The 15682-nt window shown below is 39.4% G+C and overlaps 1 protein-coding gene across 4 annotated transcripts in view; it reads left to right on the forward strand.

Moving 5' to 3' along the window:
• LOC106092868 (palmitoyltransferase app) overlaps window positions 1-15682 on the forward strand; it is a 448575-nt gene that overhangs the window by 354529 nt on the left and 78364 nt on the right. For all 4 annotated transcript variants that reach the window (XM_059360946.1, XM_059360942.1, XM_059360945.1 and 1 more), the window contains exon 5: window positions 9490-11816. In XM_059360946.1, the coding sequence (XP_059216929.1) occupies window positions 11629-11816 (188 nt within the window). In that variant the 5' untranslated portion in view covers window positions 9490-11628. The remainder of the gene's footprint in view (window positions 1-9489; window positions 11817-15682) is intronic.

Here is a 15682-nt window from a genome sequence, read left to right on the forward strand (position 1 = left end):
CTGCTATAGCTGCCATATAAACCTATTTAGAATCTTGACTTCTTGAGCCTCTAAAGTGCGTAATTATTATTCGATTTGGCTGAAATTTTGTACAACGTCTTCTCCCACTACCTTTAACGCACGTGTCGAATATGGTCTGAATCGGTTCAAAGCCTACTAAAGCTCCCCTATAAACCGATCTCCCTATTTTATTTCTTCAGCCCCTAGAGGGCGTAATTCTTACTAGATTTGGCTGAAATTTTACACAACTACTCTTACTCCAATATTGAATTCAATTATGGTCCGAAATTAACTATAACTTGATATTGTTACAATAACATGGTAATTGTTTTCTTTTACCCTTTGTTTACCTAAAAAGAGATACCGGGAAGAGAGCTCGACAAATGAGATTTATAAGATTCGGCTCGGCCGAACTTGGAACGCTTTTACATGTTATCTTTCATCCGTTATGCATTCTTAGGGCGGCAGTAGCAAAGAAAATTATTCCAACCTGTTCCTTCGAATTGATTTCCTAAATGCCTGTGTTAAACTGCTTTAACTTTTACTTATTGCGATAAATCATATAACCATACCCCCCATTATTTAAACGCTTACAGTTCCCTTCACCACCTTTTCGCTTGCATTTGATAAGATCTAAAAGCTCCTTGGAATGTTTAATAATTCTTGCCTATCTACACTGTTGTATCGTATATGGTAATAAAATGACTTAAATGAATATATGAGCGATATAATCGATTAATTTGGAACTCAACATTAAGCATGGCATGGTTTGAAGAAGCCCAATTTCGTTGTATACAAACAAAGCATTTAAGCATATTTTGGAATGAAGGCATATTCTAGCCATAAATACATTTATAAGCACGTCCCTAATGTGGTTAAGTACACACATGTGCTGCTGCTGCTGCTGCTGTATGTGTGCTGCAATGAACAGCCCTATTAGAGTGGAATTTATGCACATAATGTTGTGTTATGAAGTGTACTACTGGTGCCCTCTGTCGGTTATATACCGTCAAGTGTGCAAACCACGTAGACCACATTTACTTTGGGCTCCCCTGAGTTGTGGGCGCAAGCAAGGGAATTTTGATAGCGGCAGGGTAGTGAAAATAAACAAAAATAATTGCCATTGCATATGTCAGTTGTATGATTCAGTGCGTTGTGTAAGTGAGTGAATGAGAGTACGAAGCTTGAAGCTGAAAGTCTTATGATTCAATAGGAATTCCTTTTTGTGCCAAACGGAGTAGCAGGTTGCTGGGTAGTTGGGTTTCTACTTTTTAACACCATAACCTACAACCTACAGCATTGGTTGTTGTTACTGCCACTGCTGCTGCTATTTAACGGCCACACTCAGTGGCCCCTAAAGCACAGATGAGTCATTTGCTTAAATGGGAGAGTGTGAGTGCGTGTGTGAAAGTGTTGCTGGTATTTTTCTTTGTTCAAGTGCAAGAGTATGTTTATTGTAGATATCCTGATATCCTTTGGAATTTATTTTTGTGGTTATTCGAACCAAAGTGGGGGCGTTTCATTTATTCTCTTCCCAACTCATTGTTCTACTATTTGAGTATGAACTGTGAATGTGTTAGTGATTAATTGCATATGTGTGTGTTTCTGGTTAAATGTTTTATAAATATTAGACAATAAGATATTTGATTATTTATGTATGCGCACACGTATGTCTGTAAGTACTTTGTAAACGCAATATGGGTCTCTGAGTCGTAAATCAAAATTTAATTGAATTTTATAAAAGAGAAATGTTTTTTTAAGGTAAACTCAAAGTAGATTCGTAAGACTTTCAAGATATGGCTGCTAGTAACGCACTTAGAATGGGAAGGGAAAATGATGTAGTGTTTATTGACATTTGTCTTAAACCTTTGGATGTCATAGTGGGTGGGAAAACCTTAGCCGAAAGTAGATTCCACATACGAACGTTCGGGCAAAATAAGAATTCTCTCTATAATGCATTGTGCGGTGCGCTGACCAATCAATTACAAACGGGTGTGAGTTTCTGGAATGTCTAGTATCCCTGACATACAGCCTTACATCAAGAATAAGAAGACGAATATCAGGCGAACACACACCATGAAAGTACCAATAGAACAGCGCCAAATGATTAAGGGGGGAACGATGATTAAGGGGGGAAATAGAGTTGGATACCCCACTGTCCCCAATCAACGCCATCGCACTCCTCTGTACACGGTCCAGTAGCTCCAGGGATGATTTTGAAGCTCCAGCCCATACATATGAGTTGTAGGTTAGGTTGAAAAGAGGGTGCAGATATTAATCCGCCCCATGCCACTATGGATATACACCTTAGCCTGTAATTGGCTTGTTGTGCGCTCTAAAAACTATGAAGGAACCACTAAAAAAGAAAATTTTAAGTTAGCAAAATCTTTAATTGTTTTCAATACCACTCCCCTAAGTTGGTTCATGTCTGTTATTGTGTCTCCACCTAAGTGCCGGTATCAGTTAGACGCAAAAGCCGGGCAATGACAAAGGAAATGCTCCAAAATCTCATCTTCTTCGCCGCATGCCCTACACATGCTACCACTTGCCACACCGATTTTACATAAGTGAGCTCGTAGTCCTAGGTGTTCCGTTTTGATATCATTATCTATACTGACCTCTTTCTTTACTTTACTTTACTTAAATTGGCTATGACAGAATATTTGTTCCACTAGCTGAACGTAGAATAGCGTTCCAGGCACCTCGATCTTCTGCGCTCATTCTAAAATCTCTGACACCAAGTTTAACTTGCTCTTTACATCGAGCTTTTGGTCTACCCGGTTTGCGTGTACACCGTGTTTGCCTTCGAAAGACTTCTTTGCTGGAGCTTCTTCATCCATTCTGACAACATGACCTAGCAACTATGCTATCGTCATCATACAGCTCATACAGCTCGTGGTTCATACGTCGCCTATATTCTCCATTAACGCATACTGGTCCATATATTTTACGAAGAATCTTTCTCTCAAATACTGCAAGCACTGCCTCATCTGCTTTCACAAGTACCCATGCTTCAGAACCATATAACAGTACGGGTAGTATCAGTGTCTTGCATAGTGTAATCTTGTCTTCCGAGAGGTGGCCTTGTTTCTAGACTGCTAACTTGATCCAAAGTAGCATCTGATTGCCAGTATTATTCTTCGCTTAATCTCAAAACTGGTGTCATTCGTTTCGGTTGCGACGGTGCCGAGGTAGATTAAGTTTCTGACTGTCTCAAAGTTGTGGTTGCCAACTATCCAACCTCCTGCTTACTTCCTTTTAGTAATAGCCTCATCTTCTCATGATCTGGAGCCCCCCATAGAATTTCGATCGTTTCCTTGTTCCACAATGTTGCATGTGCATTCGTCGCCCAATCGACCGAAAGGCTTTGGGTTAACCAAGTTTATTGACGGCAGTCCTCTGGCCTTCACCGCCAAATCGTCTGGCCTTTTATTTCCCCTTACTCCATTATGGCCCGGCACTCATACGATGCGGATTTTTGGCCTTCACCGCCAAATTGTCTGCCTTTTCATTTCCCCTTACTCCGTTATGGCCCGGCAACCAAACGATGCGGATTTTGCCATCCTCAGAGAAGGCGTAAACCTCCTCTTACACTGCAAGTCTGTTCGTGACCTTACCGTCCTGGTTGTTATTGGCATTTTGGTAAATTTACTATCGGTAAAGATGTTCACACTCGACGTCCTCGTGTTAGCACCACACCACTTCACGCATTCCGTGTTTACCCGGATCTCCGCCTGCAGGACCGCACTATGGTCATTACATAATTGCTCGTAATTTGATACGGATTGTTTAATTACCCATCTGAAAACATCCGCCGAGTTCCATCAAAATTGGTTCAGAATAAGATATAGCTCCCACTTTGTACTTACAGGGTAGGTGTAGGGTATTATACAGTCGGCACAGCCCGACTTTTGCCCTTCCTAACTGGTTTTTTAAAAATTATGACCGATTTAAACACTCGCGTTGCTAAATTTTGAAAATTCTCGTTCAATAATAATTCACAATAGAGAGATTTCGAACGATTTTATTGCGTTTAAAGAATCTAAGTCATTTATTTACATCCACTAACATCCTGCTAACCATTGAAACTAAATCCTTAACATATTCTCTTTGTTATATTAAGACCACACAACTTTGCTTTCATGTAACTCCCCATATGCAAATATCTTCTGCTACAGCAATTGTTCATTTCAACGTCTTGCTGCATATGCTCAATAGTCTTTGGTATGGATGTTAACTGGCCCTTGTCCCTTACAGAGTCAGAAAGCGGTGAAAAGGATTTTCTCAAAGTTTACTATCTGTCTCAATATTGTCTTATCAAATTTCTCCAAGATTTGCCAAGAGCTATAATCTGTCATCATGTTGCCCCAACCGGAGGGGTGGCTAGCTGGATGGCTGTCTGGGCAGTGTTTGTGTTTATGTTGATTGCTCTGGCTGTCGGTTTGTTTGCCTTCGCCTGCAAGGATTGTGTTTGGAATGCCATATCAAATCATATCCATTCCTCCTTCTATCTCGCCCTGTGTTAATGGACAAAAACTATATTCGCATTGTTGCTGGACTATTTACATACATACCAAGGATGGTGCAGCAAAACAACAGGCAGCCCCATTTGACTACACTCGAAGGCGGTGGGGCAGCAAGCGGCAAGAAATGGAAGTGGCCTAAGGAAAGGCGGGTCTTAAAATGCAATTTATTATCGTTAGAATTTAGAGAGTAGACAGTTTTATTTATTTCTCTGTTCGTGTAGTATAAATTACTGTACTGGTAAGATGTGAAGTTTTGTTGGTTTGTTTCACTTTTTTTTACATTTCCCCCCTCCCCACACAAAATTCAAGGCAAGTGTAACTGTATTGCCAGTACGCAGACACACACGCACACACACACTCATCTTTGTATAAAGTTTTGTTTTGGCATTTTACTATTGTCGACATAAAGAGCCCGAAAATTAGGCAAATTTAATTACACCATTTTCAGTTGTTCAATGGGGATTAATATTTGAGCGTTGTGAACCCGAAACTACTTGGATAACTTAGGGTATGGTAAGTGTAACAGAATTGTAGTACCTTAGAAGGATCATCGTTAGTCTCAATTGTTTTAGTACACAAGAGGTGTTGAAAAGTGAACAAAGGGGTACTAAAGGATGGTGCTAAAGATGAAAACATTCATAACAAGAAATTACTCTGCTTCCAAACGCAACTAAGAGTGGTTAGTAATTGAGTGACATTAACACAATCGTTGGTTAAAAAGGAGCAAAAGTTGAGGGGAGATGGTTGGCTCCCGACACCTTTGAATATATTTTTGTTTAAAGCATACATTTAACATTCCTTATTAAATTTGGCCACTGGAACTTTGAAAGTGTTTATTGGATTTAAAACATTATTAGAACTATGGCACATGCCATTTCCATTACAAAAAAAAAAAAAACATTCTGCTAAATTTTTGAAGACCGGCTACAAGTATGGCCAACTAGGCTAGCTCTTCTGATGTCAATGAAATCTAGGGTTGCCCAAAAAGTAATTGTGGATTTTTTAAAAGAAAGTAAATGCATTTTTAATAAAACTTAGAATGAACTTTTATCAAATATACTTTTTTTACACTTTTTTTCTAAAGCAAGCTAAAAGTAACAGCTGATAACTGACAGAAGAAAGAATGCAATTACAGAATCACAAGCTGTGAAAAAATTTATCAATGCCGACTATATGAAAAATCCGCAATTACTTTTTGGGCAACATAATACATATAAATGTGACCCAATTTTTCAAATCAAACGCTACATCCTTGGTTCAAAAAATTTGCATGTGCACTATTTTTATGCCCACCACCGAAGGATGGGGGTATATTCATTTTGTCATTCTGTTTGTAACACTAAGACGATCAAGCCATGCCCATCCGTCTGTCTGTTGAAATCATGCTATAGTCTTTAAAAATAGAGATATTGAGCTGAAACTTTGCACAGATTCTTTTTTTGTCCATAAGCAGGTTAAATTCGAAGATGGGTTATATCGGACTATATCTTGATATAGTCCCCATATAGACCGATCTCTCGATTTAAAGTTTTAGCATCATAAAAAGCGCATTTATTGTCCGATGTCGCCGAAATTTGGGACAGTGAGTTAAGTTAAGCACCTCAACATCCATCTTCAATTTGGCCCAGATCGGTCCAGATTTGAATACAGCTGCCATATAGACCGATCTCTCGATTTAAGGTTTTGGGCCCATTAAGGGCGCATTTACTGTCCGATGTCGCCAAAATTTGGAACAGTGAGTTAAGTAAAGCCCCTCGACGTACTTCTGGAATATGGCCCAGATCGGTCTAGATTGGGATATAGCTGCCATAAAGACCGATCTCTCGATTTAAGGTTTTGGGCCCATAAAAGGCGCATTTATTGTCCGATGTCGCCGAATTTTGGGACAGTGAGTTAAGTTAAGCCCCACGACATCCTTCTTCAATTTGGCCCAGATCGGTCCAGATTTGAATACAGCTGCCATATAGACCGATCTCTCGATTTAAGGTTTTGGGCCAATAAAAGGCGCATTTATTATCCGATTTTGTTGGAATTTGAGATAGTGAGTTGTCTTATGCCCTCCCTAATCTTCCTTCAATTTGGCCTTGATCGGTTCAGATTTGGATATAGCTGTCATATAGATCGATCCGCCTATTTAGGGTCTTAGGCCCATAAAAGCCACATTCGTTATGCGATTTTGCTGAAATTTCTGGCAGTGAGTTGTGTTAGTCCACTCGACATTCTTCTTTAATTTGGCCAAGATGGGTCTAGATTTGGATATAGCTGCCATATACACCGATCCGCCGATTTAGGGTCTAATGCCCATAAAAGCCACATTTATTATCCGATTTTGCTGAAATTTGGAACAGTGAGTTGTCCTTTGCCCTTCGACATATTTCTTTAATTTGACCTTGATCGGTTCAGATTTGGATATAGCTGCAATATAGGCCGATCTCTCGATTTAAGGTTTTTGGCCCATAAAAAACGCATTTAATGCCGAAATTGGGGTCAGTGATTTGTGTTACGCCCCTTGACATTCTTCTTGAATTTGGCTTAAATCGGTCTAGATTTGAATAGAGCTGCCATATAGACCGATCTCTCGATTTAAGGTTTTGGGCCCATAAAAGGCAAATTTATTGTCCGATGTCGCCGAAATTTGGGACAGTGAGTTGTGTTAAGCCCCTCGCTATACCTCTGCAATATGGCACAGATCGGTCCAGATTTGGATATAGCTGCCATAAAGACCGATCTCTAGATTTAAGGTTTTGGGTTCATTTTAAGGCGCATTTATTGTCCGATGTCGCCAAAATTTAGGACAGTGAGTTAAATTAAGCTTCTCGACATGCTGCTCCAATTTGGCTCAGATCGGTCCAGATTTGGATATAGGTGCAATATAGGCCGATCTCTCGATTTAAGGATTTTGGTCCGTAAAAATCGCATTTAATGTCCGATTTCGCCGAAATTTGGGACAGTGAGTTATATTAAGCCCCTTGACATACTTCTGCAATTTGGCCCAGATGGGTCCAGATTTGGATATAGCTGCCATATAGACCGATCTCCAAATTAAAAGTTTTGGGCAAATAAAAAGCGCATTTGTTGTCTTATGTCGCCGAAATTTGATATGGTGAGTTGTGTTAGGCTTTTCGACATTTTTCTGCAACTTGGCCCAAATCGGTCCAAATTTTAATATAGCTGCCATATAGACTGATCTCTCGATTTAAGGTTTTGGGGCCATTTAAGGCGCAATTATTGTTCGATTTAGCCGAAAATTGGGACAGTGAGATGTGTTAGGCTCTTCGATATTTTTCTGCAACTTGGCTCAAAACAGTCCAGATTTGGATGTAGCTGTCATATAGACCGATATCTCTATTTAAGCACTTGGCCCCATAAAAGGCGCATTTATAATCCGATTTCACTGAAACTTGACACAGTGACTTATGTTAGGCTTTTCGATCGATTTATTTTAAGATATAGCTACTAAAAAGACCAATATTTTGTTATACACAATTGAACAATGACTTGTACTTATTAGTATTTGGTCCAAATCGGAACATAGTTCGATTTAGCTGCTATGAGGCATTAGGTATGCATTTTTCACAGGATTTTTCGGCCCAGCCGAAATTATCGCCTTTTTACTTGTTCATGACTTATTTTTTGGACATAAACTATTCCAAAAATGAGAAGCGACCTCTTGTTTGACGCAATTTTCATCTTTACAAATGTACTTCATATTGTCAAATCGTTGCAATTTTATAGTTAAAATACTGTGAAAACTCATCAAAATGTTTGCGTTTCCGTATGGCAACAACAAGCCTTTCCGGGTTAATGCGACTGAAATCGGTCTGATCTGACCAGAGACAATCTGTCTCTGCACACTCTTCTAGTTTCCAATGATTGGAAAATGGGATGAAAAGCTGCGAAAGATTACGGTAAGGGATAATCATATAGACCTATATATTTTCTCTTGCTTGTGACAAAGACTCTTAAGGGCACTGAGCCTTGGCAGAGAATTCCCAAGTGTTAAGCATTATCATGTTAATATATACCTTTGGAAAAAATTCCAAAAAAATAAGTAAAAACCAGTTGGATACCCACCATCATGGATAAAATAACCATCCTCTTTTATAACAACTCCACCATATCCATAGTAATATGCAAATGGGGGCTGGTCTGGATCATTTTTGATTCAGGTCCCTAGAACTCTTATACAAGTCACAGTTTCAGCGAAATCGGGCAACAAATGTGCTTTTTATGGGATTAAGACCCTACATTGGAAAATCGGTCTATATGGCAACTGTATCTAAATACAGTCTGATCTGGATCATAAGCTGGTCGGATGACGGGAGGCTTTAAAACAGTCACTGTGTCAAGTTCCAGCGAAATCGGGTAATAAATGCAACTTTAATGGGCTTAAGACCCTTAATCGGCACATCGGTCTATATGCCAGTTATATCTGAAACCGATTTGAGCCATATGTCATTATTATAATTATTTTCTTTATATATTTATTGTTTCAAAATTTGTTTTAATTTAATTTGTTGTCGGAAATCTGCTTAGGCATGTCTGATATACTTTTCATATGTTTTTTATTTATGTATATATGTGCGCATATATCAAATAAATCCCCCTTATGAAGAGTTGTTGGCAACAAAGGAATTTAATTCATTTTTATTTGCCCATTGTGACGTATGAGTTATAAATTCTACATAACTTATACACAGGATGTGTTACTCTAAACTCATGAACGCACACGCACACACTCATACCCATTGGAACAAAAGATAAAAATTGTTATTTTTTTAATTTAAATTAAACATAAATGTCTGGGCATAATTTAAAGCACATTGACATACTGCTCATACCGTGCTCATACATGTAGCAAAGGGAAATTTTATGGGCAATAATTTCGCTGCCAGGCTTTATTTGTTCAGACCTAGGCATATCATTTCAATAAAGTTTCTTGTTTTATTTTTTCTCGTTACAGCCCAACAAAGTTCGAGAGGGGAAGACTTTTTTTCCAACAAAAGGCTTTATGACTTGCTCCTCATATACTGGAACATGGAACATTTGTGCCGCATAAAAGCAATAACATCCAAACGACTACTGTAACAACAACAACTACAACAACGACAAAGTTACTCTACAAATGTTTACCCAAATAATGGCGAAATATTCTATGCCTGGCGCTTATGCATTAATATGGAGTTTCCAGCAACTTAATAAACAGCAATAAAAAATAAAAATCCAGAGACAAGAGACAAGAGAAAGGAAACCTTAAATCGTGCCCTCAACGTTGGAGCCTACACGCAAACACACACACAAAGGCAAACCCCCACGCCGACGATTGCAGGAGGTTCATGATGTTACTAAGAAATAAGCCACACATCAACGAAGAAGTTACCGAAGGGAAATTTAGAAAAATATTTAAAAAAGGAAACGGAAGTTACCATCAGCACCAACTACATCGACGATAGCACCAATCTACAAGAAGAACAACAGCAATAACGTTAATATTTCCTCTCTACTTCTATCTCTGAAAGTGGGAAGAAGAAGAAAAAAAAATCGAAACGAAAAATACAAATAAAAAGCATCTTTTTTACCTAAATGAGGCGGAATACCAACAACAAATAAAACTCCATTAACATTCTGAAAGAAACTAAGCAAAACGACTGAAAACAAAACACGAAACAAAATTCTCCCAATTACAAAAAGGACTCATTGAAACGAAAAACCCAGCAGTAGCGCAGCCATTACCATCATCATTTGTCTACAGCAGAGTGCTAACGTAACGGCAAATGTGAAATTAGCCAAATTTTAAGTTAAAAGTGTCGGTCGCTTCTGTGTTACTGTCAATCTACCTTACCAGCAGTTGGACAGCCAACCAGGCATTCATTCAGTCCCTCATTCATTCATCCATTTGCACGTAACACAACAACAGTAAGAACAGCAACCACAGCTAACTGCAGGCTAACATTCGAATTTCCCTGAGCAAGACAAAACCGCAGCAAAAAGTCCATCACAAAAAACAAAAACAGAAACCGTAATAAAACACATTGGCAGCATTGGCCCCAAGGACATCAGCAGCAACAGCATTCGAGACGAACGAAGGGCAGAGTCGCCATCACCATCATCGTCATCATCACCGTCACCAGCAACAGCAACAGCAGCAGCGGTACAGGAAAATCATTTACGATTTGAAACGTTTTCATTCGTTTTTTTGTAGCCGTAATTTTTTTCCCATCACTGCTACAAAGTTTTATGAATGTGTTGCTGTTCTTGGGGTAAACTGGACAAGAGGACAATATTGCTCGACATGATGTTATTTGCTGTCTCGCAACATTGGCACATTCGTTGAGAGTGCTGAGAGACCCAAGACAAAAACAACCAAGAAAAAAAAGCAACACTGAAAAACACGCATTAACATCAATAGTAGTAGCAGCACAACAACAATAACACCGCCAACAAACGATAATAACAGCAGGGATTCCTGAGAGCCCTACTTAAATCCTAAAGATTAAACCACACAACATCAACACAAACAACAACAAAGAACTCTGCCGCCGAGGTTCTACCAAACAAGCAAGCAAACCAGCAACCAACAGTCTGACTATTTATTAGAGCAGCTGGGGTTGTGTCTGAGTCAGCATCCGTGTGTTTTGCTGTCTCCGTTGTGTGAATTACGCATTCTCGCACACTCACACCCCCACATCAACATCTGCCGGCACCAGTAATAACAACATCATCATTTAACTCCGAACAATTACTCAATTGGATTTGAGCAGTGAGCAGTGAGTGGTTGGGTGTGCGTGTGCATGTGGTGGTGATAGCACAACCCAATAGCCCAACTCAGTATACATTGTGTGGTCTCTCTATCGCAGCGACTTTATTATCATCGTCTCTCAGCTCTACTCTGCTCACAAAGGACCCACACCACTTTAACCTACACCGGCATCACTCTGTCTCTGACAGTAACCAACAAGCAGATAGTCTGAGTGCGTGCATGGGTGTGTGTGTGTGAGTGAGTTTGATTTTCTTTCAGTGCAACGTGGTGACTAAAGGAGAGTGTTTGCATGCGATTGCATGTGCTGCGTGTGAGACCATTGGGGCGTTGGAGGAGACCTAAATGAATTTATTCTGCTGTTGCTGCTGTAACATGGCACCAAATACACGCGTCACACGCAAATGGGAACTATTTGCCGGACGTAATAAATTTTATTGTGATGGTTTGTTAATGTCTGCTCCTCACACGGGCGTATTTTATTTGACGTGCATTCTGATAACGGGGACAAGTGCGTTATTTTTTGCCTTCGAGTAAGTATTAACAGTCTTTATTGCAAAAAAAAAACAACAACCCCCACCCCCAAACAAGAACACAAACATAAGCTAAAAGAAATGTGCAACACTTGTTTTACTTTTCCTCCCTTTTAGCGTATGGGAGGGAAATTTATTGCCATTTAAGTCTGCCAGAGCAACCAATAACACGCTTCACTACGCTACTTCAGTAAACTATGGGGATGAAAATCACAGTGATTTTTCTTTATGACAATCGCTGGTGATGATAACGATAGACAAGCCGTATGGCAATATTAATGCAGCCATTCACAGTAGTCGTGCTTTGAAGTCAGAAGAGGGAAAATTTAATGGTTTCAATAGAGACATTAAGCACTCTTATGTTGTATAAATAGAAACATATAATCCTATCACTGACCACATAGTGGATAAAAGAAAATAATTAAATAAACAACTTTTCTGTTATACAAGAGGTCATAATTTGAGGTCAGAAATTATAAAAATCTAAATTTTTAGGATGGGGGCATATTAATTTTGTCATTCCGTTTGCAACACATCGAAATATCCATTTCCGACGATCTAGCCATGTCCGTCCGTCTGTCTGTTGAAATCACCCTACAGTCTTTAAAACTAGAGATATTGAGCTGAAACCTTGCACGGATTCCTTTTTTGTCCATAAGCAGGTTAAGTTCGAAGATGGGCTATATCCGACTTTATCTTGATATAGCCCCCATATAGACCGATCCACCGATTCAGGATCTTAGGACCATTAAACCCACATCTATTATCCGATTTTGGTGAAATTTGAGACAGTGAGTTATATAAGGCCCATCGACATCTTTCTGCAATTTGGTCCCGATCGGTCCAGATTTGGATATAGCTGCCATATAGACCTATCCGCCGATTTAGGGTCTTGGGTCCATTAAAGCCACATTTATTGCCCGATTTTGCTAAAATTTGGGATAGTGAGTTGTGCTAGGCGCTTCGACACCCTTCTTCAATTTGGCTGAGATCGGTCCAGATTTGGATATAGATGCCATATAGACCGATACGCCGATTTATGGTCTTAGACCCATAAAAGCCACAATTATTGTCTGATGTCGCCGATATTTTGGACAGTGAGCTATGTTAAGCCCCTCGACATAGTTCTGCAATGTGGCACAGATCCGTCTAGATTTGTATATAGCTGCCATATAGACCGATCTCTCGATTTAAGGCTTTCGGGCCATAAAAGGCGCATTTATTATCCGATGTTGCCGAAATTTGAGACAGTGAGTTGAGATAGGCACTTCGACATTCTTCTTTAATTTGGCTCAGATCGGTCCAGATTTGAATATAGCTGCCATATAGACCGATCTCTCGATTTACGGTTTTGGGCCCATAAAAGGCGCATTTATTGACCGATTTCGCCGAAATTTGGGACAGTGAGTTAAGTTAAGCCTCTCCGCATATACCTATTTGGGCTTGATCGATCAAGATTTGGCTATAGCTGTCATATAGACCGATCTCTCGATTTAAGATTTTGGGCCCATAAAAGGCGCATTTATTGTCCGATGTCGCCGAAATTTGGGACAGTGACTTATGTTAAGCCCCTCGACCTATATCTGCAATTTGGCCTAGATCGATCAAGATTTGGATATAGCTATCATATAGACCGATCTCCCGATTTAAGGTTTTGGGCCCATAAAAGGCGCATTTATTGTCCGATGCCACCGAAATTTGGGACAGTCAGTTGTGTTAGGCCCTTCGACATCCTTCTTCAATTTGGCCCAGATCGGTTCAGATTTGGATATAGCTGTCATATAGACCGATTCGCCGATTTAGGGTCCCAGGCCCATAAAAGCAACATTTATTATCTGATTTTGCTAAAATTTGGGACAGTGAGTTATGTTAAGCTCCTTGACATACTTCTGCAATGTGGCACAAATCAGTCCAGATTTGGATATAGCTGCCACATGAACCGATCTCTCGACTAAAGGCTTTGGGCCCATGAAAAGCGCATTTATTGTCCAATTTCGCCGAAATTTGGGACAGTGAGTTATGTTAGGCCCTTCGACATCCTTCCTCAATTTGGCTTATATCGGTCTAGATTTGTATATAGCTGCCATATAGACCGATCTCTTGATTTCAAGATTTAGCCCCATAAAAGCGCAATTATAATCCGATTTCACTGAAATCCGACACAGGGACTTATGTTAGGCTTGTCGATGTCCACGTCGTATATGGTTCAGATCGGTTTATTTTTAGATACAGCTACTAAAAAGATCAATATTTTGTTATACACTTTAAGTTTTTGGTCCATATCGGGACATATTTCGATATAGCTGCTATGGGGCATTAGGTATGCATTTTTCGCCAGATTTTGACGAAAGGTGGTTTACTTGTATTCCCGAGGTGGTGGTTATTCTAAGGAAGGCCCGGTCGAACTTAAGGTCTTTTTACTTGTTGTTTATCTTTGGAAATGGTTAAAAAACATTCATTGAATTTTTGACTTTGAAAAATATTTCATCAAAGTTTTGTTTTTAGTTGCATTAAAATTATGACCGACTTTTTATCATTAGCGAAACTCTCATTCCAATTCTGTGCTATGAAAATATTTTATTGAAATTTTCTCTTTATAGAACATTTTCTTTTATTCATTAACATCTTGCCTTAGATAAAATTTCATTGATTGTTTTTTTCTTTACCGCACAAAGTTTTAATTGACCACCCTTAAAACCCTCTTTGCTATAAACTTCTTTTTGAAACTCTAGAACTTTCCTGCTGTTCGTAACAAAAAAAGAAAAGTTAATAACTTGAAGGCTCTATTGAACAACGTTAATGTCGTCAAAGCATGCTCATAAATTTGTCAATTCATGACATTTCGTGAACGCTTTTGTTCTAAAGATTCAATAACTGCAATAAAAAGAAAACGAAAATAAAAAACAAACTTTGCAACTTAAAATTCGCATATCCTTCCTTGCATTTTTGTTATCCCTAAAAACAATTTCTCATCATTTTTGTCGAAACCGACAAACTTTTGCCATACGACGATAAGCGCCAGGCGATATAGCTGTGTATGCTCATCGCTGTCTGTTAGTCTGCGAGCTTCACGGCAAGACAAGGCACATACAATGTGAGATGGTGTTGCAAGCGCAACTCGTTGCATTCTGTCTTCGGTCTAGTGATGCATTCATGCACACAAAGTGCTTTCCAAATTACTTTGTCCCTTGATGCTAAGATCAACCGAACTGAACTGAACTTAACTAAATCTTCGATACAATACGCAAGAGGAGGAACAGCATACATGTTGCTACATCCTTGTTATTCAATATCGCAGCATAACATCCTGCAGCTGATGATGGTGTGGCTTCCGCCGATTTCTTCTGACGATGCTGCCGCTGATGTTCAATGAGATTTATAGACGCGCAAGGACTACGAGTACAATTTTAACAACAGCATCAGCAGTATAAGCATAAGTACTGCAAACTTTTTCTTCCAACTCTCCCAGGGAGTATTAAAAGACCCAAACACTTGTCTGCCATCCGGCATCACCGCTGTTCCCCTAGGCAGTGACACTTCCTCTAAGATGTTTTTTGTGAAAGCGACACTATTTGCGAACTATAAAAACCACCACTACCGCCGTCGTCGTCAACGAGTCACTCTGTGCGTGAGCAGCATTATAAAGCTGAGCTGAGCTCTGGGTGACACGATTACGAAAGTTGAAGCGGTGATTGTGTCGATGTTGACAATAATGTGTTCAACAAGTCCTTTGAGAATATTTTATTATGACGATGACATCCGCCAACAACTGAAGCACTAAAGTAATGGAGATTTTCAAATGTTTGTCACCCTTTAAATTAAATCCTCAGATTTAGTTTAAACACAAAAAACATAATGGGGAACAA

Source organism: Stomoxys calcitrans, chromosome 1, assembly GCF_963082655.1.
Source record: "Stomoxys calcitrans chromosome 1, idStoCalc2.1, whole genome shotgun sequence".
Classification (NCBI taxonomy): domain Eukaryota; kingdom Metazoa; phylum Arthropoda; class Insecta; order Diptera; family Muscidae; genus Stomoxys; species Stomoxys calcitrans.